The sequence below is a fragment of the Podarcis erhardii genome (assembly GCF_964252035.2).
Source record: "Podarcis erhardii genome assembly, chromosome: 5".
Taxonomy (NCBI): Eukaryota; Metazoa; Chordata; class Lepidosauria; order Squamata; family Lacertidae; genus Podarcis; species Podarcis erhardii.
In genome coordinates this window covers 63,468,566-63,494,238 of record NC_138509.1, presented here as the reverse complement: position 1 = coordinate 63,494,238, position 25,673 = coordinate 63,468,566, and the positions used below count along the sequence as shown (strand labels likewise).

Sequence of the window (25,673 nt, the reverse complement as noted above, 5' to 3'; positions counted from 1 at the left end):
CAAAATCGGCTAAAATATGTTCATAAATATAAATATTGCCTCAAAAGAAATGGTTTTAAATAGAGGGTGAATTGAATGAGTGGAAGGGGGGGTTGGAGGAGAGGCAGAAAGAAGAGCTAATTTGTCTGTGGCTAGGTGGTGCAATCTGGATGGTTCTGCCAGGGGCGCAAGATCACCTAGCTATGGCTCTGGTTAGGAGCCAGAGTCAGGAATAGGTCAGCAATAAATTAACTTCATTAGTGTCAGAGAAGTTAACTCTCTTTTCAATGAAACCAAAATAGTGCAGGCCTAGTGATCCCAGCATTTCCGTGCGCTGCTCTGGTTTGCCAGAAGCGGCTTAGTCATGCTGGCCACATGACCCGGAAGCTGTACGCCAGCTCCCTTGGCCTATAGAGCAAGATGAGCGTAGAACCCCAGAGTCATCCGTGACTGGACCTAATGGTCAGGGGTACCTTAGTGACCCCAGTAACTCTTCTCAGTAGGTCTTGCCCCAATGAGGCAGTTGTGAGGACTGAAAGTCCCTGCCCTTCAGCTGCACTCTAAGGCTCCTCCACCTGTTCCTTCCCCACCAGCCTAAAGCTCCATCTATTCTCTCATTCCTTTGCCCTCCTGCATGTCCTGGGAGACCAAGGGGGAGGAGAACTAGTTGCAGCAGGAGGGGAAAGAGGATCCCTGAATTCTTCAGCAACCTGCCTCATCTCTGTCTCCTGCCCCCCCCTTCTGTCTCTGATTCTGGACTGCTCTCTGCCACAGCCTCTCCCTGCTCACCAAACCCTGTTGCCTCTACAGCTTCTGACACGCCTCTCCTCCCAGTCCACTCCCTCTTCTCCCTCTGACCACGCATCATCATTCCACCACCAATCCCCTGGCTCTGAGCCTTCTTCCCCTGGGGGTTCCCCTGAGGGTTCCCCAACTGGTGCCTCCCACCACTCCTCTGTGTCCAGCAAGTCCATGACAGACAGACAGGCAAATGACTCCTTGGAGCCTCTTCCACCATCTATCACCAGCTACCCTCTGGGAAGGATTGCAGAGGAGAGACAGGCAGGCAAAGATCACCCCAGCATCTTCTTCAGTTGAATGGTTGTCCCCCACCCCCACATACACAGCCAGGAATCTATCACCAACTGCCCTATGGGGAGATTCCCAATGCCAGGAAATTTTTATTGGGCTTATTGTCATGTTGTGTGTAAACAGCCTAGCAATAGTTATATGTTCAGGATATCACTCTGTGTCTAGATAGAGCAGGTGTACTTAGATGTTCAGTCTCCACTGCTGGGAATGACAAGTAGGTAGGGTGGTGGTATGTTCAGGAAAGTTTTTAATGTGTGACATTTTGATGTATTTTTTTAATTTTTGTTGGAAGCCACCCAGAGTGGCTGGAGAAACCCAGCCAGATGGGCGGGGTATTTCTTAGTGCAGAAAGTATTGGTCTGATATGTGCAGATCTTTCTTATTCTGATTAATACAAGAGGATTCTAGAAGCTACTAGAAGCTTCTGTGTGAGAGAGAAGCAGACAGAAAGGTCATGATTGTTTGGGTTACACCTTCTGGAAAGCTGGCTTAAACTGGTTCTCTTATCTGTTCAAATTAAGGTCTTGCTGACTATAAATATAGGCCAGAAGGAGCCTGGGTTTTACTTTCTCTTTCTATCTCTCTTCCTTCTGGTGTGGTGTTCTGTACATAGTATGCTTAGTGCTAAGGTTTAGTCTTATTATGAGTTAAGTTTATAAATTTTATTGTAAGTGCTACAACTGGATTTTTATAGATTGTGCCAATCCTGAATGTATTGGATTAGTGACCATTACACTCATTTGCCTTCAGCACAAATAAAGCTCTGCTGGATGTACTATTGCCTCTGGTCTCTTTTGGGGGAACTCTGCTACATGTTTAAGGTTTTCCTCCACATGTATGACATGGTATGCTCAGGTCCTGCTTTGAGGCTTCCCATGTGCCTCTACATTTCCCGTGTGCTGGCCTACATGGGCCACTGTTCTGACCCAACCAGCTCATTCTATTTTCTTAGATGTCAATATAAGCTCAGCCCAAACATGTGCCAGCCTCTTCAAATACACTAAGGGATAACAAAGGACTCCAAAAATTACATTTCCGCTGGGATCATCACATTTGTCTTAGTATTGTGTAGGATCAAGGTCACTTGGTTTGTTGATTGATATTTTCAGGGGTGTTTTTTGTATAAGCAATGGGTGCCAATATTTGGAGTGCCATTCTCTGCACCTGTAAAGAACTTTCCCAAGAGGAAAATAATGTGCTTTCACAAACGACGTGAAGAGCAAAACCCCATTTTCTTTCTTTTGTCCTGGAATAAAACTGAAATGACTGTGAAACTCTTACAGTGCAGTACTGCAGCAGCAGCAGCTCAGTTGGATAATCTTAGATTCTGGACTTAATGGTCTTACAGTGGGCCTTACTTTATAGAAAGTCAGCCCACTGGTCCATCTATGTCAGTATTGTCCATACTGACTGGTGGTAGTTATCCAGAGTTTTAGGCAGGGTTCTCTCCCAGCCCTTCTTGGACATGCCAAGGAAATGTGAGCATCTGCATGCAAAGCAGATGCTCTACTACTTAGCTATGACCCCTTCCTCAAAAAAGGTGCCCTCTCGTTCTTTGATTCTACTTCAAAATGTGATAAACCAGCCCTGCATTTGGGGGGGGGGGAGAAGCTCAGGCTCATTTTGCTGAGTACAGACCTGGACCTCTGCCCCAATGTCTTGCCTTGGTAGCACCACTGTACCGAGTCTAGAGATTACTGAAAACCCAAGTGACAAGCAAACAACAAGAAAAAGAATGGCAAACCTTAAAGTATTTTATTTTAATGAGAAATAAATCAGTGTTATAAACAAGTGAAACAGGCATACAACCAATAGGTGGGCTTTGTGAAAAGCTAGTTAATTAAATTAAAAATACACACGTCAGGGTTTTTTTTAAAAAAAGAAAAAATACATGAAAAGGTCTTAAGGACTATGCAACAAGCCATAAATGCCTAAAAACTAAATGTCAAATGTTACTAACATAAATCCTTCCAGTATTTATTAGCACTGCTGGGCTAAAAGAATATTAAATGATGATCAGTATACATTACATGTTTCTATGCTTAATGAGACTTCTGCTATAACATAACTTGTATTTTGGTTACCCATGAGAGGTGAAAGATAGCTTCTTCCATGCAATCAAGTATTTTAACACAGATGCTGGTAGTAGCTGCCATTCTGTCATTTATGTACCACTTCTGTGGTGATCAAACTTTCTCAATTCTTGCACCTTGACCTGCTAAATGGATGCCAAGGTGAAAACTCACCTGGCTGGCAAGTGTCACCTGCACAGTAATGCTACTGGGGTTCTGTATCACTTGTAATGGCTATTCTATGGATTAAGAAACCATTATATTGGAATTAGAGCAGTGAGCAAATGGCTGCTTAGAATTCTCTACCCTGTTTTTGGACTGAGAAACTGAAGAAATGATTTCACCAAATTTCTTTCAATGGAGGAAAGAGTCTCCAGCAGGAGCATAGCTTCTCCCTCTCTCGTTCCTTCCACTGAAAGTGACAGCAGGGGGCAGCTGATGATGTGGAAAGCTGCAAAACCTTTACAAAACAAAACAGGACAATTTTGCATTCTACACCATGCCCCACACTTGGTGTTGTTATGGGGCATTTGTGGGGCAGGGGGGAAGCGGCTGCCATAAAAAAATAGGGGATAATTTTTGTAGAGAATTCTGCAAAGTAGGGGTAGGACAGAGAGAAAATAATCATCAATTTTTCTCATGGGAGGAGGAACATAGAATGAAAACTTTCCACTCAGCTCTAACTGGAATATCAGTGAAAGATATTGAGGAGACAAGTGAAAGGATCCAATTCACAAATTTATCTGCTTTAATTTAACTCAAAATTGCAACGGGGGAAGTTGATGACATGAACAGCTGGCGTGAATAAAGTTGCCTGTGACTCTTACAAGTAACGGAAAGCAAAATAACAACCTTAACAGCTATCAGAATAACTTCAATTATTAAAGCATGAAATCAGTGTGGCTGCAATCCTACCCAGAATTACCTGGGAACACTGTGGATCTTCCTTCTGAACAGTCATTTATATGATTGCACTGTGAATGTCTCCGTCTTATAAAGTTGCCCCAATAAGGCATTTGCATCTTTGGATGTTGTTAGAAATAACAATGACAGAATGAGAGTTGGGCAACAGTATTATATGTATTAGAATACAAAAACAAAAATTTCTTAGGCCAGTTTTCTTTTCTTTAACCCTGGCAGTAATGAATGACAGCAGGGTGCAATGTGACCCTTCAGTAAGACTCTGTACTGTGGGCCATCATCCCTGATCACTGGTCATGCTGGCTGAGGCTGATGGGAGTTGGGAGTCCAACAACAGCAAGAGGTTCCTCATCTCTGGGTGAGAAGAGCCTCCTGACATGACATGATTCTGCCTGAGGTCATGTGGCCCAGATTCCTCTGGTTGTTGGTTACTATCTTAAGGCATTGTGTAGCAGTGTGATCTCATGAAAAATATGGTATGGTGCCATTGTAACAAGGCGGTTTTGCCAGCACAAATTATCAGGACTGAAATGTAAGAGTGGCAGTAAATTCTGTGCTTTGCCACAAAGTCAGAAGGATATCGCTGGTTTTCTTATGACAGATAGTGTATTCAAATATATAAAAGAAGTGTTTGCTCTAAGAAATATTTGACATATTTCTATTATATATGAGGATTTTCTGTATAAGCTCATATGGCTGTTCAAGAGAGGATGAATTTAATGAAAGGGGAAGAAAGCAAATCCAGAGGAAACTTTGTTTCCTCTGGAATTCAGTAAGCAGGTGTGGTTATTTCAGAAATTTATATTAGATCAGTTTTACGTACTGTATGAAATTAAGTTTTTAACATTTTAAATTTTTTAATTGGCCTCTGTGTATTGGTGTTGTTTTAGCCTCGTATTTCATTTTGTTTCATCAAGGGCAACCAAATACTGAATGAAGTCTCAATGCATGAACTTTACATGAACTCAACACTGTACGTTGCAGTAATGTTCTGGTCTTAAACATCTACTTACATCTATTAAAAGAAACAACAAAAGGTACATTAGTAAGCCAATTCTTCAGCTGTCTTTAACTGCTATTATAACAAATGTAGCGGAAGGGAACAGTTCTTATGGAAGTCTTTATAATGTCAGGAACTATACACAGTCATATTAAAAGAACATTTATAAACAGCAAGCCAAACCAAAGAAAATAAGAAAACAGACTTGAGAAAGGCTTCAAGTTAGGAATTTGCTGTTGCTTTGGTCTAAAACCATAGGTTTAGGTAGAGATTATACATAGTCATATTTTGAAGGATAGGAACGTCTCCCGTCATCACTTTTGATAGTATTGGTTTCAACTACTGGGACCTTCTTGGCTTCATACCCAGTTCCAGACTTATATCCAGCGCTCTTGTAGGACACGGCCTTGTAACTGAAACACAAATAAAACACAAAGTGGTGTCACTTTGTGGAACTGTCTAAGATAACTGACTACTCAGAATCATCTGTTCTATTCCTTGTTACTTAGTGAAGAATATAATACAATTAGGTAAGCTCCATAAATATCCATTTTCTATTTCACTACAGTAACATGTAGAACAGACTCAATCATTATGAAAGAAACCATTTTATGAAATGCTTAGTGGTTTTCTCATCATGCAAGTAGGTAGGGATGGGTGAATCGGACAATTTTGGTTTCTCTCAGGTTCTCTCAGGAAGTATGATGGTAAGAGCTGTTCAACAGTGGAACAGACTCTCTCAGAAGGTGGTCTGCTCTCCTTCATTGGAAGTTTTTAAGCAGAGGTTGAATGGCCATCTGTCTTGGATGCTTTAGTTGAAATTCCTGTATTGCAGGGGATTGGACAAGATGACCCTCGGGGTCCCTTCCAGTTCTACAGTTCTATTATTCTATTATTTTCTCATTTCTCCAGTCTAATGTTCAGTTGTCCACATTCGTTTGGGGGGGGAAATAAAAAGTTCTCATGAAAAATTACCAGCATTTTAGTACAAAGTTCTCCTGGTATACACATTTTTCAATGCAATTTTACCAAATTAATGCATTTTTATGTTATTTATGTGCATTTTCCTAATATACACATGTTTCTTCTATACATTACTTGGCTGGAGAACTGTGTTCCAGTTCATGTATTGCTTTGGAAAGGTCAGTTTAGGAAAGTTCACCTTCAAAAGCAAACTGAGTCAATTTTCTCCTCCATCCCTATGATTTAGTGTGGCCACTCTGCCACCTTTTAAGTTGGAGAATGAAGAAAAGGATCTGTCTTGCTCTTCCACATTACAACAGTTCCATGAATATGTATAGGCACTCACTGGGTCTCTTCGGGTACCAGTCCTCTGCAGGCGATGCACATCATAATGCCTCCAACCAAGGCCAAGCCTCCAGCAACCCATCCCACAAACAGGGCAGCCCCAAATGTGTATCTGGAAAACAAAGTGAGTGATGGTACTTAGTTTACTCAAGTCCACGTGTCTTACTCAAGTCAATATGTTGCTTAGCCAGCATGGTGTAGTGGTTAAGAGCAGTGGACTCATAATCTGGTGAACCGGGTTTGATTCCCTGCTCCTCCACTTACAGCTGCTGGGTGACCTTGGGCTAGTCACACTTCTCTGAAGTCTCTCAGCCTCACTCACCTCACAGAGTGTTTGTTGTGGGGGAGGAAGGGAAAAGGAGATTGTTAGCCACTTTGAGACTCCTTAGGGTAGTGATAAAGCGGGATATCAAATCCAAACTCCTCTTCTTCTTCTTCTTCTTCTTCTTCTTCTTCTTCTTCTTAGAAAGGGTATTTAAAATGAAGCTTTGTTAAGGGGTAAGCCAGGTATGGGAAACCTGTATCCCTCCAATTAAGGAATGCATCACCTCTGGTATTTAAATTGAAACAAGGGTTTTGTGCGGGGGTTGGCAAAGACATTTGTTCAAAAGGAGTTGGAGGGGCATATTATTGCAGCCATGGCCTATAGTAGAGTATGTCTCTGGCATCACCCTGCCTCTATCCCCCTTGTTTGTTTTCCTGATCTAACCGACCAATGTACTGACTTCTTTTGCACCATGTTTTGTAATCCCAACCTACTCATTCCGTGCCTTCCACCCACACGATGTGGACCTAGCTAGCCCACATTACTGGGAAGAGGAACCATCACTCTGTGATACAGCACATGGTGGAGGTCCCTAATTCAGTGCATATTCACACCAGACTTTTTAAACACATCCAGTTCTGATTTAAAGCTCATGATGTCCTCCAGAGAATCCTGGGAAATGCTGTTTGTTGATGAAGCTGTGGATTGTAGCCCTGTAAAGGGGAAACTACACTTCTCATGATTATTATTGGGGGGGGGTGTCATATGCTTTAAATGTGGATTTAGTATGCTTTGAATGTATGGTGCAGATCTGCCTTCAGTTTTTGGTATCTCCAGATTATATTTAAAAAATTTTAAAAAAAGATAAGGTAACAGGTGATGAAAAACACCTCTGTCTAGCACCTCATAAAACTGTGGCCAATCAGAATGTATAATATTGGGCTATATGGACAAAACTGGGCTATAGACCCAGGATAAAGTAGTTCCCTCTGTTACTGTGTGATCCATGACATTCTTTTATACACTTGACTTGGCATGCATACATTGAATATATGGTATTACCAATGAATCTAGTTAATGCTTGGCAAAGAAGATGACACTAACTTATAAAGCCAGTCTAGACTACAGAGCACATCAGTTTTGTATCAGTTTAATACGGTTGAACCATAGAATCCTGAAAATTGTAGCTTGGTGAAGGTGTTGAAAATAGCCCCTCCCACAGAATACAATTTCCAGGAGTGAAGAGTTCATTCCTCTTGTGTAGTTATGCCTTAAGTCTCATCATTATGGCTAGGCATGTCATGAATGAAGCACACAAGTGGCTGCACACACACACACACACACACACACACACACACACACACACAACTGTGAATGCTGTGCATGACCCAGAATTACCTTGTCTGGAGTGTCTGCATCATTCCTGGTTGATACATATTAGCTGTTGACATCCAAAAGTTTGTAACAAGCATGTTGGCAAAAACAGATACCCCACAGATAGCACAGAGACCTGTCAGAGAGAAGGGATCATTACTTGCTGCCAGAATGGAATTCAAGGTGGTCAAGGCCAGATTTTTAAACTTAATTTTACTTACGAAACAGGAATCCATAGAATAATATCATCAATGCCCAGGTGTGTGAATGCTGCTACCTTTCACTGCAGGTGTGTATTTATACCAAGTTAGATATCTTAAACTATGTTACCCAGAAATGTAAAAAGTAGGGTCAGGTGCAAGTGTCCTCGAATTAAAGTGGTAATATTAAGCTGGTGTTGCACCTAAGCAACAGAACACCCAGTTTATTGCACTAGTATAGTTCAGGAGAGTCAAAGGGATAGCGTTTATTTTGCTGGTTGTGATGCTAGTGCTTCTGTTCCAGTTTCTAACATTCTCTTTATACTGCATACTGCACCTCACAGAAGGTTCAGGACCCATTGGTTACCCTCGTCTGGTTTAGCAGGCCAGTCAAAACCATTCCTTGGGTGTGGCTGCTGTTACATCCTGACAGCTTCTAGGAGCCACAGATAGAGCTGAGCGCTGGGTGGGACCAAAGGTGGACAAGCTGCCCCAAAGCGGGCATGATATGTCCCCCACCAGAGGTACTACCCCTCCCCAACTTCCCATTTCATTATTGAAATAGGGGTTTTATAATTGATATACCACATCAGACTAAATTTTAAACAGCAGGAAAGAGCTGTATGCTGGGATACAACCCCAGATATTGTCATGTGAAAACTGTGGAAAATTACAATGCAAAACTTGTGTGGTTGTCTGTGTTAATGGGTTTGCACATTGATTTTTTTTTCTGGAAACAATTAACATAGAAATGAGTGCTTAATTTCCACTAGATTCCACTCGAGTTCCAGAAGTGGCTTTTACATTGTGTGAAATATTACATAAAATGTGAAAAATTACAGGTAAGGAAATGTCTGGAAAATGGAATGAAGTGCCATCTGAATGCACTCCAATGCCTGCTTATAAACTTTATTAGTCCCTTGTTGTAAGTTTATTAAATGCTTTCAACTCCTTTATTTCAATTGTCTCTTTCAGAACAGATAGCACTGTGGAGCCCCAGTAAGAACCATCACTCACCAGCTACAATGCACATGATTCCAGCAGTCAGAGTCATGTTTGCTTTGGCAGAGTCCTCCATATTGCCGATCCGTAAACACTTCAGGGAAAAAATAGCCACCAGGAGGCTAAAAGCACCCAGCACGATGCCCACAATCATCAGAGCTCTCACAGCCTGGAACATCGCTGCAAAACACATGGGGGGAGGAGAGGAATCATTTAAATGAGTAGCAAAGGGATCATATTCACAATTCTTAATACAACCAAAATCAACTCTTATCAAAGGGGTGTGTGGTACAAAGGAACCAATGGCAAAATGTTCATGGTAGGGGGGAAACATGTTACTAAATGCAGAACTAAACATAACCTCTTGAGCTCGAGCTAATGTAGGCTGTTCATAAGAAAGAAGGGAAATGCCTGATGATTTGTGAAGTAAATATTGGAAGTCCCTTTCAGAAACGTCCACATCCAAAGCTGCTCTCCATGCTTAATGTCTGTTGAGCAAACATCAAGAAGCACACATGTTCTTTCTGAGCAGAACAGGACTTCAGTTTGTTCCCTGTGGTTATGGCCCTTGACATTTAGATAATGTGCCTGTGACATCTACTCTCTCATGTGTTTTGTCGTTTTTTCCCCCTGCCTTGTAGAAAGCTGGCCCATTCTGACTCGAGTCAACCTTTCAAACCCTTTTCCTCCAACAAACATATATACTGCGAGAAGGAAGGTTACAGGAAACCAGGCAGAGGGCCCTCTCGGTAGTCGAGACAGCCCTGTGGAACAACCTCCCATCAGATGTCAAGAAAATAAATAACTATCTGTCTTCTAGAAGACATCTAGGGACGCTTTTAATGTTTGATGTCTTACTGTGTTTTAATCATTAGTGGCTGAGGCAACCCAGTCAGATGGGCAGCATATGGATAATAATAATAATAATAATAATAATAATAATAATAATAATAATAATAATTTATTTATATCCCGCCCTCCCCAGCCAAAGCCAGGCTCAGAGCGGCTAACAACAGTAAAAATAACACAGTTTACATAAAATCACAATCAATTAATTGAAATACATTCTAAAATCAATTCATTCTAAAATCAATTCAGAGTCAAATTAATGGCAACCATTGGGCTAGAGTTCTATGAGGATTACAGAAGGAGCGGGTCAGGCTGTGCCTTGGCCAAAGGCCTGGTGGAATAGCTCTGTCTTGCAGGCCCTGCGGAAAGATGCCAAGTCCCGCAGGGCCCTAGTCTCTTGTGACAGAGCGTTCCACCAGATCGAGGCCACGGCCGAAAAAGCCCTGGCTCTGGTTGAGGCCAGCCTAATCTCCCTGTGGCCCGCGATCTCCAAGATGTTTTTATTTGAAGACCATAAGGTCCTCCATGGGACAGACCAGGAGAGGCGGTCCCATAAGTACGAGGGTCCTAGGCCATATAGGGCTTTAAAGGTTAAAACAAGCACCTTAAACCTGATACTTACTTTGTTGTTGTTGTTGTTTTTTGTTTTTTTAATCTATTTTAGTAATTTCATGGCGAAAGGTTTCTGAACAGGAAGCAATTAACAAGATATTTGCCATACCATCTAAAGACCCTATTACCCTGTGTTATGAGAAGTCCGTTTTGCAAACTGTTACCGACTGCCATACTATCTGCTGCAGCTGGTAAATGAGTCATGAGGTGTGGTCTAATTAGTCAACGCATGAACACAAATATTAACAATCCAGGCATTTTCAGACCCCCATTCATCAGCTCAGGCCTGATCTTCACTAGGGATCTTCACATAGGGAAACAAGAGTTCCTGGGCAAGTGCTATAAGTACCAAAGGGTGATCACTACATGTTTTGTGTACAGAACAGAAGGAGGCAAAAAGAAAGGCAATGCATGATCTGGCTATGTATTATGTTCCACTTTCAGTTCCTCAAAATTCCTTTCAGTGGCTCCTGTTTTACCAAGATCAGAAACTTAAAAGCACATCTGAACCATAGATGAAAACCAAAAACATAATGAGAATAGATTGGCATATTTTGAAAGTTTGAATGCTATTTTTAAAATAAAATGACTGGTGTTCTAACGTATTATTTTGGCCGTAACTACATTTAATTTTCCTTAAAAAAACAAAAAACCCCAAAGACCTATGCATATCTAGGACCACTTTGTATTCTTAAATCACCTTATAACCCAGCCACATCACTGCTATCTTAGGGGGAGTCCCTGTTGGTGGTCCCCTGTGTCTCAGATGTATAGCACATAACTATTAGCTGATGTGCATTCAGTGTCACGGGCCCAAGCCTATGGAACTCCCTCGCAACTGACATTAGACATGCACACTTTTTGTGGAACTTCAAGTATATGGCTAAGACTTTTTTGCTCCAGTAGGGATTTAAAGGTATTGTTTGGCTTTATGATAAAAAGAAATCCTGGGCCTTGTTTTATGTACACTGCTTTGTGATGTGAATAATTAGGTGGTAAAATAAATAAATAAATAAATATTTTGACCACCTTCACCATAAGGTCCCAGGGCGGGTTGTAGCAATTTAAAAATATAAAATTATATCAACTTAAAATCATACTACCATAGTTTCACCCTAGACATGTAAAGCCTGCTCACTTGCAAACTTGATTTCAAAAGTTAGAAATGTGATTTTCAAAATGTGAAGTATATATAATTCATGACATACCAGATATGTTTCATTAAATATTTTTGAATGTCTGTCTATTCCAAAGTCATTTTATGGTTGTACTTACTGTATTTGCGGCCTATTTCCACTGACCCAGATGTTAAAATCACGTCCTTTCTTGATAACAGAACTTTGCCCCTATCTACTTTTCAACAGGTACACACCCTGCTAAATACACTCATTGCTTTGACCACAGAAAGTTCCACTCAAATTTCAGAAACAGAACAAGGCCAGAATGATACCTGAATGTTTATTATTATTGTGTCCGAACAGCATACTTAAACCAGAATTTCTGCATAGTTCTTCACAAAAACAAGAAACAACATTTTCTCCTCCCAACATGTTCAGGCCAAGTATCTATATTACTTACCAGCGGGCAGTGGAAGGAGGGATTAAACCTATTTACTGTCATGTGGGGAAATTGTTTCTTTCATTGGTGGGTGTGCACACCAATATCCAAGATATGATATCAAATCAGTTCATTCAAATAAATACACAGTGCCCAAATACACACTGAGTTAGTCTTGGTCTGGCGGGTAGAAACTGCTGCTTCTCCTCCAAAAAGGAGTTTGGTTAGTTTTCACTCTGGGTTTCTGGCACCTTTCCCCATAACCATAAAATATGATCTTTTAAAATGATGTGTGCACTTTAATATCCTCTGTGTGACAGTTTTATTCACAGCAATTGATTCTACATTTAAAACTACATCACTGCAGTCAATATTAGTCTCCATTTACATTAGCAAGCTGTTTAAAATATTGTTTCTTGCTAGCCTATTAAAAATCATTGGCTTTCATCACATCTCTGGGGTAGCCTCACTTGGCTAGCCCCTGGTCCATACCTGGAAGCCCAAGGATTGTGAAATAAGGCCGGCACTCTGTAAGACCCGAACTCTGACTGACGCAGCTCCTCCAGAGGCCTTGGTACTGGAATACAGCTGTCACCGGGTTATCATATAAGTCCTGCGTACTCCATGCATCCATCGCCGTGGCTGCAATACAGCCAGCAAAGCCCAGGGTTGAGACCACAAAGCCCAACACTTGGCAAATTGTAGTGGACATGAAACCTCCTTTGCAATCAGAAGCCACTACACCACTGGCAAAGCTTAAGGAAGCAGTGCAGTCCCATTCACTGTACCAGCCAACAGTGGCTGCCCTTATCAGATGGTTTCCATTAACAGGCTTTGTTGACTCAATGTGTTTTTGCAAGATAGCGCAGTTTCAGTTCTGTTGGTTGGTGTGTGCTTTGGGGTTGGCGGGAGTGAAGACTGGTGCCTTTGTCCCTTAGAAGCCCTTGTTGGCCAAAGAGTCATTGTTGGACTAATGGAGGTCAACCCGCAAGCTGCATTGAACAATTTGTTCATAATGCACATGATCAGCCCCCCTCATTCTTACCCCTGTTATTCAGCTTTGCTTATTCCATGTACCTGACATGTTGCTGATTCCAATGAGACAAAAGGAACTGAGGGCAACACCAGCATTACAAGCTATATTTTCAATGCTTTCCAAAATGACCTGCTCTCATCAGCATCATCAAAGTGTACTCCATTGTAGACTTTTAGCGATTGTTATGTGAAGTGGGACTTTAAAAATATATATATTTAAAAATCACATTGCATTTTGTGACTGTTTGCTTCTTGCTTACTTGGAATTAGATCTCTCTCTTGAACCAGGAAAGGTATAAAACTCATTCCTTGCAAACACTCTAAAACTGCTCATTTTCAGAATAGGAGAAGCGATAACGCTCCCTCTTTGGGAAAGCTATTCAAAGGACCGTCTACTTTGCTTGAACATAGCAGGCTAGCTGAGAACGTATCAGGCAAACTCAATGGCTCACACAGATCTGTCCTCTAATTCCTTGTCTCTGATCTCTTCCCCCATCATCTGCTACCTAATGGTAGGGTCGGAATAAAATGGCTCTGATGATTTATGTGTTGTTCTTGTACTCTTGCTGTTGAGTTCATCCATTACGAAACAGGGATGAAGACAGGGCTGCTGGACTAAGGTAAAATAGTTCTTTTGCTCTATTTTAGTAGATGAGAGGTTCTACTGGTGCTGATTAACACCAAAAGTTAATTGGGGGTGGGGTGGTAAGCCTTGCACATTTCAAAAAAGCTGTTACACAACCCGATACCGTGACTCATTCTACTGAATTAACAATGAGGAAGGTGTCTCGGGCTGCAACCCTAGAATAATAAATTGCTTCCTTAACCTAATCGTTACCAATGTGCAACCCCTTTATCTGTTACATTCATCTAGTACTGTGTTGACACAAGAGGAAATGCAGTGGAGGTCTGGACGCCATGTTTGATTTTGAGTCTTTCAGGTTTAGAAGAGTTGGGAGGAGGACTGAAAGAACACCAACAAAATATGAAACATTTAAATAAATGTACAATGGTGAGCACCAACATGCCCATAGCAAGGATAGAGCATAAATGTCTCCGAACCATAGCCCTAAACGGAGTAAATAGTTTGGCTGGTGCCATTTCCATTCCAGTCTAAAGCGTATCAAATGGTGAATAGCTTAGTCACTATGCCTGTCTAGTCCCAGGAATAACTATTGTATTTCAGAATGGCAGAACAATCTGAGATACTACAGTACTTAACTAGGAACAATTTATTGTTACAAAGTGTCTGGAAAATCCAGGGTAAAACTAAGACGGGTGCAATCTAATCGCAAAACATTTATCTCTCATCCCAGCTCATTTTGGGACTCATTCAGTGTGTGCCCTGATTTGCATATGATAGTAAGCCATAAACCATGCTTTGCTGCAAACAAGCAACATGCTAGTGCATGCTTCTCGATTACAACCACCTTTCCTACCCTGTGCCAAGCCGAGAAGAAATAAACTAGCTTACATTTACATGCAAACCAGCACTCAAGGTTTGTTTCTCTCTAAAGAACCATTAAGAGAATCTTAGGTTTGTTCTGGTTATGCCTGTGCTCTGGTTTGTTTCCCTGAAGGGATGGGCAGATATGATTGAGCAGAACGCACCAGCAGTAACCCATGGTTTGTTTTAAACCACGGGTCACCATTACATGTGAACTGGACCTGAGTGGGTTTATTTGTGAATCACAGTGCTGCCAAAGAGCCACAAAGTTTCTTGAAATAAGTAATATGGGCATGAAGCCTTTTGCCATAAATGTACTACTACAAGTTACAACTGAAAATACAATAAACCTCTGTGCACAGGAGACACAAGGCTGGCCTGACTGTACAAACAACCCAAGTGACTGTTTTGGACAGCAACATTTTTAGAAGCCATTGTGAAGCAGATGGCAATCCAAAAGCATGTCCCAGGATACCTTGCAGTATTTCAGTAGAACCCAGGGCCTGCACTCAGAACATGTGGTAAAGCTGTTTGGGGTTTGAAAAATGTCTAGGGATGACCTTAACAGGCAGGGAACATATAAATACACAGGAGAGGAGACTTTAGCATCCTTATGCTCACTGAGAAACCAGCCTAAAGTGACACTTGATGGCACAACTTAATTATTGGTTCAAGTGGAATAGTGACGTACACAAAGAGGTCACCAATACATAATTCTGCTTCCATTATTTCCCAGATGACCATAACAGCAGAACCTCTGCCCTAATCAAGCGCACTGTGGCTGTGTTTGAACACTTGCCCATGGCTCTATTATTATTATTATTATTATTATTATTATTATTATTATTATTATTATACCGCCCTATACCCAGAGATTTCAGGGCAGTTCACAGAACAAAAAGCCATAGATGAGTCCTGTGGCCATGTGTTTCTTCATTGCCCCTCCCCTCTCTTCTCCCTGGTTTATTATCCTGTTTTGTTAACCAACATCAATCCAGAGTTCTCTGGTTCAGACATCACAAAGAACACTGGCATAATGTAAGCTGGAATCTCTGTGCCAAAGTCTGTGAGTATAGGGAGGAGCGAAGGAAAGAGAAGAAACAAGGAAGGAGTGAATGGCCATGGCTCTTGTCTAGAGCTTTATGAATGATAGTTTATTAAGTTGTGGATGAACGTACCAGTGGTGGCTTCGGTTAGAAATGCCCTCATACAAGCTAAGGGAGAACAGCCGTTTTATAGGTGGTTGTTGAGAAAGGCAGAATGGCTGTAAGAATTAGGAAATTAATTTCGTTTCTCCACTGTGGTAAATGGCTCTGGGGAGCGATATAAATTTGCCAAGCTGCTCTGCCAGATGCATAGCAGTGAGTTACAGAGGCCTTCTGGACTCCGGGCTCATCAATTCTGATCTAATACACTCTTGCAACTGATTTACTTCAACTCTGACCTAGAAACAAATCCAGCTTTTACCCAGTCATGCTACTCTTATTTTCGACAGACACAATCAATACAATATTCTCATTGTAAATTGAATGAAAACTATCATTAGGAGGGATAATTTACAGGGAGCTTAGTATGTATAGGCTATTATATAAACATGTCGGTAATAACTGCCTAGGTGGGCCGGGCATCCCGGTAATATATAAAAATTAAGAGGCTGGATGTTTAAGAGGCTGCATGATAAAGAACCACACCATCTAGAAGAGCAGATAAACATTGGGTTGCATCCAGTGTACGAATTGTGCTGGGGAACGTTATTTCACAAGGGAAAACACAAGTACAATACCAAAGTACGTTACCAAAGATTGTTGTGCAGCAGATTGCCTAAGAATCTACTGTTGTGCAACAAGAACCAGCTGTTGCTGAACTAGCTTCCACTAGTGCACTACTCCCATGGACTGCAAGAAGATCAAACCTATCCATTCTTAAGGAAATCAGCCCTGAGTGCTCACTGGAAGGACAGATCCTGAAGCTGAGAATGCAATACTTTGGCCATCTCATGAGAAGAGAAGAGTCCCTGGAAAAGACCCTGATGTTGGGAAAGATGGAAGGCCCAAGGAGAAGGGGACGGCAGAGGACAAGATGGTTGGACAGTGTTCTCGAAGCTACCAACATGAGTTTGACCAAACTGCAGGAGGCAATGGAAGACAGGAGTGCCTGGCGTGCTCTGGTCCATGGGGTCATGAAGAGTAGGACACGACTAAACGACTAAACAACAAGCACTGGATTTTTGTTGTTGTTGTGCAAGCTAGCAGACAGAGAATGTTGGATATGGGGGGTGGCGGATTTTGGCATTGCACAGGGTGCCACTGAAATCTGAGATGCCAAGGTCCACCACTGCTAGACTACATCTCACATCTTCCCTGACCACTGACCATTCTGTCTGTATCTGATGGGAACTGGAGTCCAGCAGCATGAAGAGGGCTGCAGGTTACTCTCATGCTAACGACAAGGTTAGCCTATTAAAATATTTGTTTGATTGTCCAGTGAGCATCAATCTTCTGGTTCCTATTCATCCCATGATCCAGTGAAGAGATTATTCCAGGAAGATGGGGCAAGGAGTCCCCATTATGGACTACTCATCCCAGACATGAATTGTATTGCACTTGTTTGGCTCATGCTGTGTTATAGTACAGGCAACCAGATTAATGCAACTTGTTCTTTGCCACTGAGTCACACCCTAACTCCTAGTTTCAGCAGCACCCACCCCTTTTATCTGCCCTTTCCTCAGACAAATGTGTATTTGATCACTGCACCCACTGGAACATTTCAATGTTATCATTGCTGCTCCTACAAAACTACCCGAAACTCATGTTGACTTTCTTTTTCGGTAAATATAGCATACTCCCACAGGATGACATCCAGTTGGAAAAACTGGGGGGAAATTAAGGCAACTCCACCCTTTTCTGTACAATACTTCTTATGCTGTGGTCTTGAACCCAAAGAGTGAAACTTCAGTAATTGGAGTCTCTGAATGGCTTTGCAGGATGAATTAGAGTTTTCTCTCCAAACACAAAGACCCTTAGTCTGAAGGCCTTGGGGCCGCTTTTGTTCATTTACCATGTCAAGTGCCAATCCACCTTTTTCAGGGCCCACGCAGTGATTAATTTGCATATCGGATATGTTCATGTAAAACATCTGATCCTCAGAGTTATAAAGGCAGGGAGTGCAGTCTGCATTGGTCCTTTATCTCCACTGGTGTATTCAGTTTAAAAAATGCAGCCAACACACTACAGAAAAGGATCTAGAGGTGTTGGTGAGCTGTAGACTCCATAAAAAATGAAATGATTCACCATTCTTGTCCAGCACCCAATTGGCATCTTCTTACAATCAATACAAATGGCATGAACTAAGCTGGAGTTCAAGATACAGTGATATTTCATTTGGTTTACAAATAAAGCAGGTACCACACCATTTTCTAGCTATCTTTCAAAGCAGCACCAGCTCTGGGAAGTACCAGACTAGGGAAGAGAACTTTTGAAAGTTGTGACTGTTATGAGCATGGATACGAGATATATTCATGGAAAATATTGTGGAAGTCATGAAAATATCACAAATCTGGAAGGAAATGGTCATATGATGGTTTTGTGGCATCTCTAATTTGATAAATTATGCTATCTGGACCAGGATGGTAAAATGGGGTAGGTAATGGAAGACTGAATAGGACCTAGCCGGGCTAATTGTTGATGGTATATCAAACCTTGATTACATTTTTATAAGAGATCAGTTGGAACAGAAATTGAGGATATAGTTCTCCAGCCACAGATGCTACTCTGGAGTAGTGCTAGGTAAGACATTATGCCTACTCTAGTACCAATGGCTTGAAGACTGACCCAATTCATTGTCATTACACCTTCCCTTTTGCAATATCTTGTACTAGACTCTCCCATTTTAGTAAACTTCTAAGGACAGAATAACTTTAACTAAAATAAATCCCAAGGACTCTTTGTTTTTGGTGCACTTGAGAGCATTAAGGCAGGGTGGGGTTGGGGGTTGGGGAGAAACACTGAAACCAAAATGTCAGTGATACATTTGGGTTGCCTGGCTGCTCCACACCAATCTTACTGTTTTTATTCACTATGACACTATTGTTCATAATATAAATTGCTATTGTCAGAATAATAAATAGGGCTTTATAATGGAAATACTGGCAGCCCCATTAACTATGTCCAAGCGGGTGAGGTGGCTGTAATGTAAAAATGGGTGGGGCGGGCTTAGAGTAAACTCATCCCTCAATCTCGTAGTTTTCCATCCTAGAGAAAGACATATTGCTACAATTTGATTATTTATATTTACTTGTTTTCCCCGAAACATTGTTCTCCATTGCTCATTGCAAATGGTGTAAAGACAGCTCTATCACACACCCAGAACACCCCAGTAAAACATGGACCTGCCTTACTGTCAAGGCTCTTCTTGTATGGATATCCCCAGCAATTACAATCATAAAATATACAATAAGTGAGAAAAGTGTTTCTACTTTTATTCTTCTTAACAAAACACACTGCTTTAGTTTTATGTTGGGGTGGGTGGGTGTATGCCATTTCTTTCTTCATTAGACTATGCTGATAATGATTACCAACTACCAGCTACTTTGGAGTAAAACATATTTGTATGTACATTTATATTACATTTACTCACAGAATAAATACTGGTGGGGGGTGTCAGAATCCTCCTCCGCGGCTGAGGAATTTACATGCTAATTGATTTGGTCTGTTAGCACTTTAGGATGACAAGTTAATTAAAAACATGTACACAGTGCTGAATCACACACAAAACCACTCCACGCTTGCAGATTGATATTATTTTGGCCAAGCAGAGCTGCGATAGCTTTGTCTCCTCTGTCTCTCAGCACAAGGTCTATTCCCAAGTGGTTCTTTTTCTGCTTTCGAGTGCCTGGGGAAGTGAGGTAGAATATTTCATATTTTGCCTTGCAGCCGGCTTTGTTTTTAACATGAGGTGAAAATAGACTTCTTCTCCCGCCGTGTGACAAGTGATCAATTGTGCCCAGAGCCATTAAAATAATAATAATAATCACACCACCTCCACCTCCACTGAACAGCTACCAAAATAACAAAACAAACCCCCCCCCCACATTCAAGGACAATGGCTCATGGCTGTGGAAGGTGGTGTATAAGAGCTATTTCATTTTGTTCACAGCAGCACTTATCCTATGTGCGTCTTACCTTATAGAGGACCTGTCCTCTGTTTGAAGGCTGTTCCTGGCCAAGCCTTCTTTAAAGATAAATAACCCTAAGAAGGAAGTGGAGGGGCCAAGCAGTTGTCCCTTGACCATGTGGGGAGGCAGACTGAGCAGGCATATGGGTCACTTGACCACAGTTTCCCCCCTGAGGTGAGATGTACTATATTACATTTCTATTTCAGCATTTATTTCTAAATTCCCATATATACTTATATATTAGCACGTGCAAAGCTTATGTGAACCTATGTCTTCTTGGGGGGGGGGGCGACTCATAAGCTGCCATCTTAACAGCACTGTTACAACCCATCATTTTTCTTTGCTTATAAAGTGGAATGGCTGAGGCTGAGATGTGTGACTTGCCCAACTCTGCCCCATCAGATATGATTCACTTCCTACTTTTCCAGCCATGTTTTTCATTATTAAGCAACGAAGGGTAGTTTCTAGTGGTACTACATGCAGAATATTACGCACCCATTTTCATCACCCACCATAATGCGCCCCTGCCTTTTGCACACTGGAGTCATGCTACCAGGAGTCATGCTTTGTCAAGCATTAACCCTTGTGTAAGGGGTGCCAACTGGAATAAAATATTTGGGGGGCAGGAGAACCCCACCCCACATAATTCATTATATAGCATCACACCGTTTGAATGGCAATGTCCGTCATATTTGGGAGGGGGCTCAAATATTTTATTGGGGTGACAAAGACCCCTCAGTCCCTAGTAATTGGCTCCAATGCCTTGTGTTGGCCAGAGATGAAGTTACTGAGCTCATGATTGCTTTAAAAATATGTGCGTAAAACAAATCTTAGCATTTTTGATCTGCTTTTGGCTTGTTTAGCTCCAGGCTAATTATGATTTATTGTAAATGTTTTTAACTTAACACTTTGTAATCTGCTGTGGAGTTTTTTCTTTGCGGTGAAGGGCTGTCTAGACATATATTAAAGAATAAATCAAATAAGTCATTTGTTGGTACTTCCTGTTCAAAAAGTCCTCAACTATAGGGCACCACATGGCACAGAAAGATCTGTGGAGACCAAGATAAACCAAAAGCTTTAAGGTACAATTGGGGGGGGGGATTCTTACTTCCATATGTCTCAAAGCCTGGCAGCCTGTGAGATTAATTTTTCCTGGGCTAATTCTCTGGATTAGAGAGAAAGAGACTGAAGGAAAGGGTACCTTGGATAAGTTTTTGGCCAAGACAGGAAGCAAGCTTTATAAGGTTTGGAAGCTCCTTCATTCCTACTGCTAACAGCTAGTCTTACATTTACTTTGCCGATATTTATTTTATCAATGCTTCACATTACCTACTTTGCCTCGTAGGATGATAACATGCAGTTTTTAACATGGTGAAAGCAAGAACAAACTTTACTCTTTAGTCAGATCTAACTATATTGTATAATGAATACAACAACAACAACAACAACAACAACAACAACAACAACAACAATTTATTATTTGTACCCCGTCCATCTGGCTGGGTTTCCCCAGCCACTCTGGGCGGCTTCCACAGAGACCAAAAATACACTAAAATGTCACCCATTAAAAACTTCTCTGAACAGGGCTGCCTTAAGATGTCTTCTGAATGTCAGGTAGTTGTTTATCGCTTTGACATCTGATGGGAGGGCATTCCACAGGGCGGGCGCCACTACCGAGAAGGCCCTCTGTCTGGTTCCCTGTAGCTTTGCTTCTCGTAATGAGGGAACCACCAGAAGGCCCTTGGCGCTGGACCTCAGTATCCAGGCAGAACGATGGGGGTGGAGACGCTCCTTCAGGTATACTGGGCCGAGGCCGTTTAGGGCTTTAAAGGTCAACACCAACACTTTGAAGTGTGCTCGGAAACGTACTGGGACCCAATGTAAGTCTTACTGTTAACTTACATTACTTAACAATGTAGTGTTACTGTTTTAAAATAGCAATGCGAGCACACTACTACCTGCAAAACAAATTGTAGGAGGCACTGCCGGCAGTTGTTTTCAAAGAAATCGTTTGGGCCACTTCAGACATTGCTATTTTCCTCCATGGATATAATTGCTGTAGAGGAAAACATGAGCTGACCATGATGTGTAAGTGTATCATAGATGCCTTTGACACCCCAAGCACACAGATTAGGTTGTCGCCACACAGCACACTTTTGGCAGAAAACTCATTGCCGTTGCTCTTTGCACACACTGATAAATGCATCCCTTCCTAAACTCAATACAGGGAAATTGGAATGTCGGGTTTGCTTGTCACTTTTTATTGTTTGACTCTCCCCATCAAATATCGATATGTTTACTTGCTTGTGCAAAAAGACATATGTTGGAATTACAAATATTGTAATAAAAATAACAGTAAAGCATAAACGCAGAGCTGCCAGTCTTCCGCTTCTGGATCTTCCCCACCACTAATATCTAAGGCAGATGCCCGAAAGGCTCTGTCCAACATTCTCTTTCCTATACCTACATGCTAGGAAGGAAGACTCTTAGGGTAAGGCCATAGCTCTGTGGAAGAGCACGCAGGTTCAGTCCCTGCCATCTCTAGGTACTGCTAGGAAAGGATCTGAAACCCTGAAGATCCACTGCCAATCACTGTAGACAATATTGAGCTAGACTGACCATAGGTCTGTCTCAATATAAGGCTGCTTCCTATGTTCCTATGAGTGGTCACCCCAGTCTAGAGACCTACAAAGAGCAGCTTTAGAGGTATCTTTAGAAAGGAGGACAATACCTCCTTCCCAAAATCAACATGACATTGGTCATGTGGACTTGGGATGGTGGGGGGAAATTTGAACAAAAGCAATATTGTACTTTTGAATTATCCATTTCAAACACACACACACACAGGTATATAATCTGCCATCCTCTTCCCACATCATTAGAAATAATACTGAGGTCATATGGGGTTTTTGTCATTTGCCTTCTACCTCCTGGTCCCTTTGGATAGTTCTGCATCCATGTTTCTGCACTTCTGCCCCCACCTCAGCCAGCCTGGCAAATGTTGGTGATGATATGGGCATCAGTGTGAGGGGGGAAATATGACTATCTCCAGCAGAACATTTCACTATATAAAATGCTATCTTCTAGGTAGGGAATAGACGCATCTGTCAATTTTGGCTTCTCTTCATTTCTCATTTTTCCCAATCTTTAAGTTCAGTGCTCCACAGTTCCACATCGGTTTGCAACTTTTTTAAACAAAAAAGTCCTCACAGCAATTTGTCAGTGTATTTATGCAAATTTCTCCTAATATGCACATTTTTGTATGCATTTCCTCCAACATACGCAAGCAATTATCCCCAATACAATGCAATTTTGTACATTACTTTCACCAAAATATGAATTTCAATACACACATACATATCAACATTATTTCATCACAAAACTAAGAGAAGGGCACATTTTGAAGGATAGGTGTGTGCCAGTTCATATTGCTTTGGGCAGCGCAAATTAAGTAGGCTTGCATTAAAAGGCCCACCAAACCAAATTTCTTCCCCCATCCCTTTCTCAAAGTCTATAGAAATGAAAATAATATGAGGAAGGGAGCAAGAGCAAATGAGAGGATCCAGTTCTCTCAGGGGCCTACAGCAGACTTGAGTCGCTTCATCCCACCAGCTCTTTTGAATTGCACTATTGAGAGTACAGCATATTCCCTACCTGGTAGTCCAAGGATGGTGAAATAGGAGCGGCACTCGGTGAAACCAGAGCTCTCCCTGACACAAGTGCGCCATAGACCCTGGTAATTAAAGACGGCCGTCACCGGATTGTTGTAAAGGTCTTGGGTGCTCCATTGGTCCATGACAGTAGAGGCAATAACTCCACCGACCCCCAACATTGACACCACAAAGCCCACGGACTGGCACATTGTCACAGACATGATGGCGACTTGCTTTGAAAAGGGCTCTGCAAGGTGTACCGATGGTTCTGTGATCGCATCTGAGTACCTGTCAAGCAAAATGGGGCTTTTACTGACAGGAGGCGGCACACGTCACTAACAGGAAGGGAAATTTGGCCTCTGCCATACAGACTTGCCCTGCTCCTGTTATCTGTTTCAGTTAGATTATTTGCCTCATTCGGTACCAGGAGCCATTTGTTATCCATATTGCAAATGCCTCACTCTCTATTTACCTTTCGAGAATAGTTTTCATGACTAATTCAAAAGGGTTGGCATTAGTTAAGCCTTGCAGGCACCTTTCTGTTACAGAAATGTTGGGCTTACACACCAAGGAGCGAAGTTGGCCGTGTCATTAAAATGTTGTTATTTAGCATAAAAACATTGACATGTCCTCCCCTTTAGGTTTCGAATATAATTTACTACTCTCGCTACCTATTAGAAATCAGGGAAATGCAGCAATACATATGGGGTTCGACCCATTATTCCAGCAATTACCTCCTTTCTTCTGCATGTTGCATCTGTCTATCTGCGTGTGGATTCTGGGTGTACATTTATTTATTAAAAGCATATTTATTTATATCCTTCTTTTATTAAGATATTCATATCAAGGCAGTCAACTGCAGAACTATAAAACAAAACAATAATCCTAAACATCGCTAAAATTTAAACTAAAGCAGACCAAATAAATGGAAAAAAAAATTCTGTTGGGAGCCACCCAGAGTGGCTGGGGAAATATAATTCTTGATGATGATGATGATGATGATGATGATGATGATGATGCAGGTCGCACAATAGCAGTGGCCACGACATAGGAGCAAGAAGTGAGAGACACTGAGAGTGGTAAAGTGGTAATTTAAAACAACAGCGGAAGGTTGGGGAAAGTAGGGATGGAGGGGACAGAAGGGGAAATAGTGGTCTTAAACAACAGCAGAGGTTTGAGTATTCTGAGTCCTAATGGAGGGCTCCATGTCTTTTGCGTGGACAGGCGGAGTCCCCAGATCCCGAGTGGTCCCCCCGTCATGTGGAATAACGACTCTAGACAACGTGCTATGGGATTAAATTGGCCACAACTTTATTAAATTTCAAATGTGGGTAGACCTTGGCTCAGGCATTGGGCGTTCTCCCTCCCTAGTCCCCAGCCGGGGACCTAGGGAGCATCAGGGTTATCCAGTGTGTGTGGGGGGGATGGGCCGGCTCTGGAGAACATATGTTCAAGCAGAGATAGCCGCCCCCGTTACGCCGCCGCAGGGGAGAGCAATGACGACCTTTCGGCGTACGGCCAAAGCCTCCCTTCAAAAACCCCTTTAACGGGGAACCCTGGTATCGCCGCCGCAAAGAGGAAGATGGACTAAAGGATTCCGCCCAAGGCCTGATACCGCCAAAGTTGTGACGTTTTGCTACGGGAAAGGCGAAACCTGCCAATGCAGGGAAATTCCTTTCCGGCCCTTTAACAGCGACCTTATCGTAGCAGCGCCCGCATACCTGTGGAGACAGGTTAACCTGCAAAACCTATGAAAAAAAAAAAAAGTTAACCTGCAAAAGAAGACATTAACTGAGGGTGGGTAGGGTGGGAGAAGCTCTGGAGCCAAGTGAGGATTAACAATTAAGATCCACCCTCTATTGTGTGGGCAGGTAATCCCTCCCCTTACCTGGCCTGGTTTCCCTGGCAACACTTCCCCCAGGTGGGATTGGACAACTCGCTGGGGTAGGCGGGGACCTCCAGGTATCCCACCTGGGGGAAGGCAAAGCCTATGCTGATGGGGCCACTCCAGATCCAGGGCTGCACGCGTCCACGCAAAAGGCGCCCCCCGTTTTAAGTGGGGAGCGGTCATTATCTCTCTCAAATGAGGCAGCTGAGGAATGAAAGAGAATTTTGAGTATAGCAAGAAGGGAGA

General features: G+C 42.1%; 1 protein-coding gene across 2 annotated transcripts; it reads right to left on the bottom strand.

Annotated features, from left to right (window-relative positions):
• Nucleotides 1-4,230: 4,230 nt before the first annotated feature.
• CLDN18 (claudin 18) lies at nucleotides 4,231-23,818 on the bottom strand. 2 transcript variants are annotated; one of them, XM_081864543.1, is made up of 5 exons: nucleotides 23,541-23,818; nucleotides 9,229-9,393; nucleotides 8,036-8,147; nucleotides 6,374-6,484; nucleotides 4,231-5,477 (listed from the first exon to the last, which is right to left on the bottom strand). In XM_081864543.1, exons 1-5 carry the CDS (start codon nucleotides 23,758-23,760, stop codon nucleotides 5,336-5,338), a joined length of 750 nt encoding a protein of 249 aa, XP_081720669.1. In that variant the 5' UTR covers nucleotides 23,761-23,818; the 3' UTR covers nucleotides 4,231-5,335. The 2 variants fall into 2 exon arrangements, with proteins under 2 accessions (XP_081720669.1, XP_081720670.1); XM_081864544.1 differs by lacking the exon at nucleotides 23,541-23,818 and adding an exon at nucleotides 12,724-12,997.
• Between the last annotated feature and the right edge of the window lie 1,855 nt (nucleotides 23,819-25,673).

What these genes read in the sequence shown, in the direction of transcription:
- CLDN18 (XM_081864543.1), bottom strand. Translation starts at nt 23,760, where the DNA reads ATGTCTGTGACAATGTGCCAGTCCGTGGGCTTTGTGGTGTCAATGTTG. An exon ending in CACCATCCTTGGACTACCAG is followed by an intron (nt 9,394 to 23,540) that starts GTAGGGAATATG and finishes TGTGTTTTGCAG; the next exon opens with CGATGTTCCAGGCTGTGAGA. An exon ending in CTGGTACCCGAAGAGACCCA is followed by an intron (nt 5,478 to 6,373) that starts GTGAGTGCCTAT and finishes TTTGTGTTTCAG; the next exon opens with TTACAAGGCCGTGTCCTACA.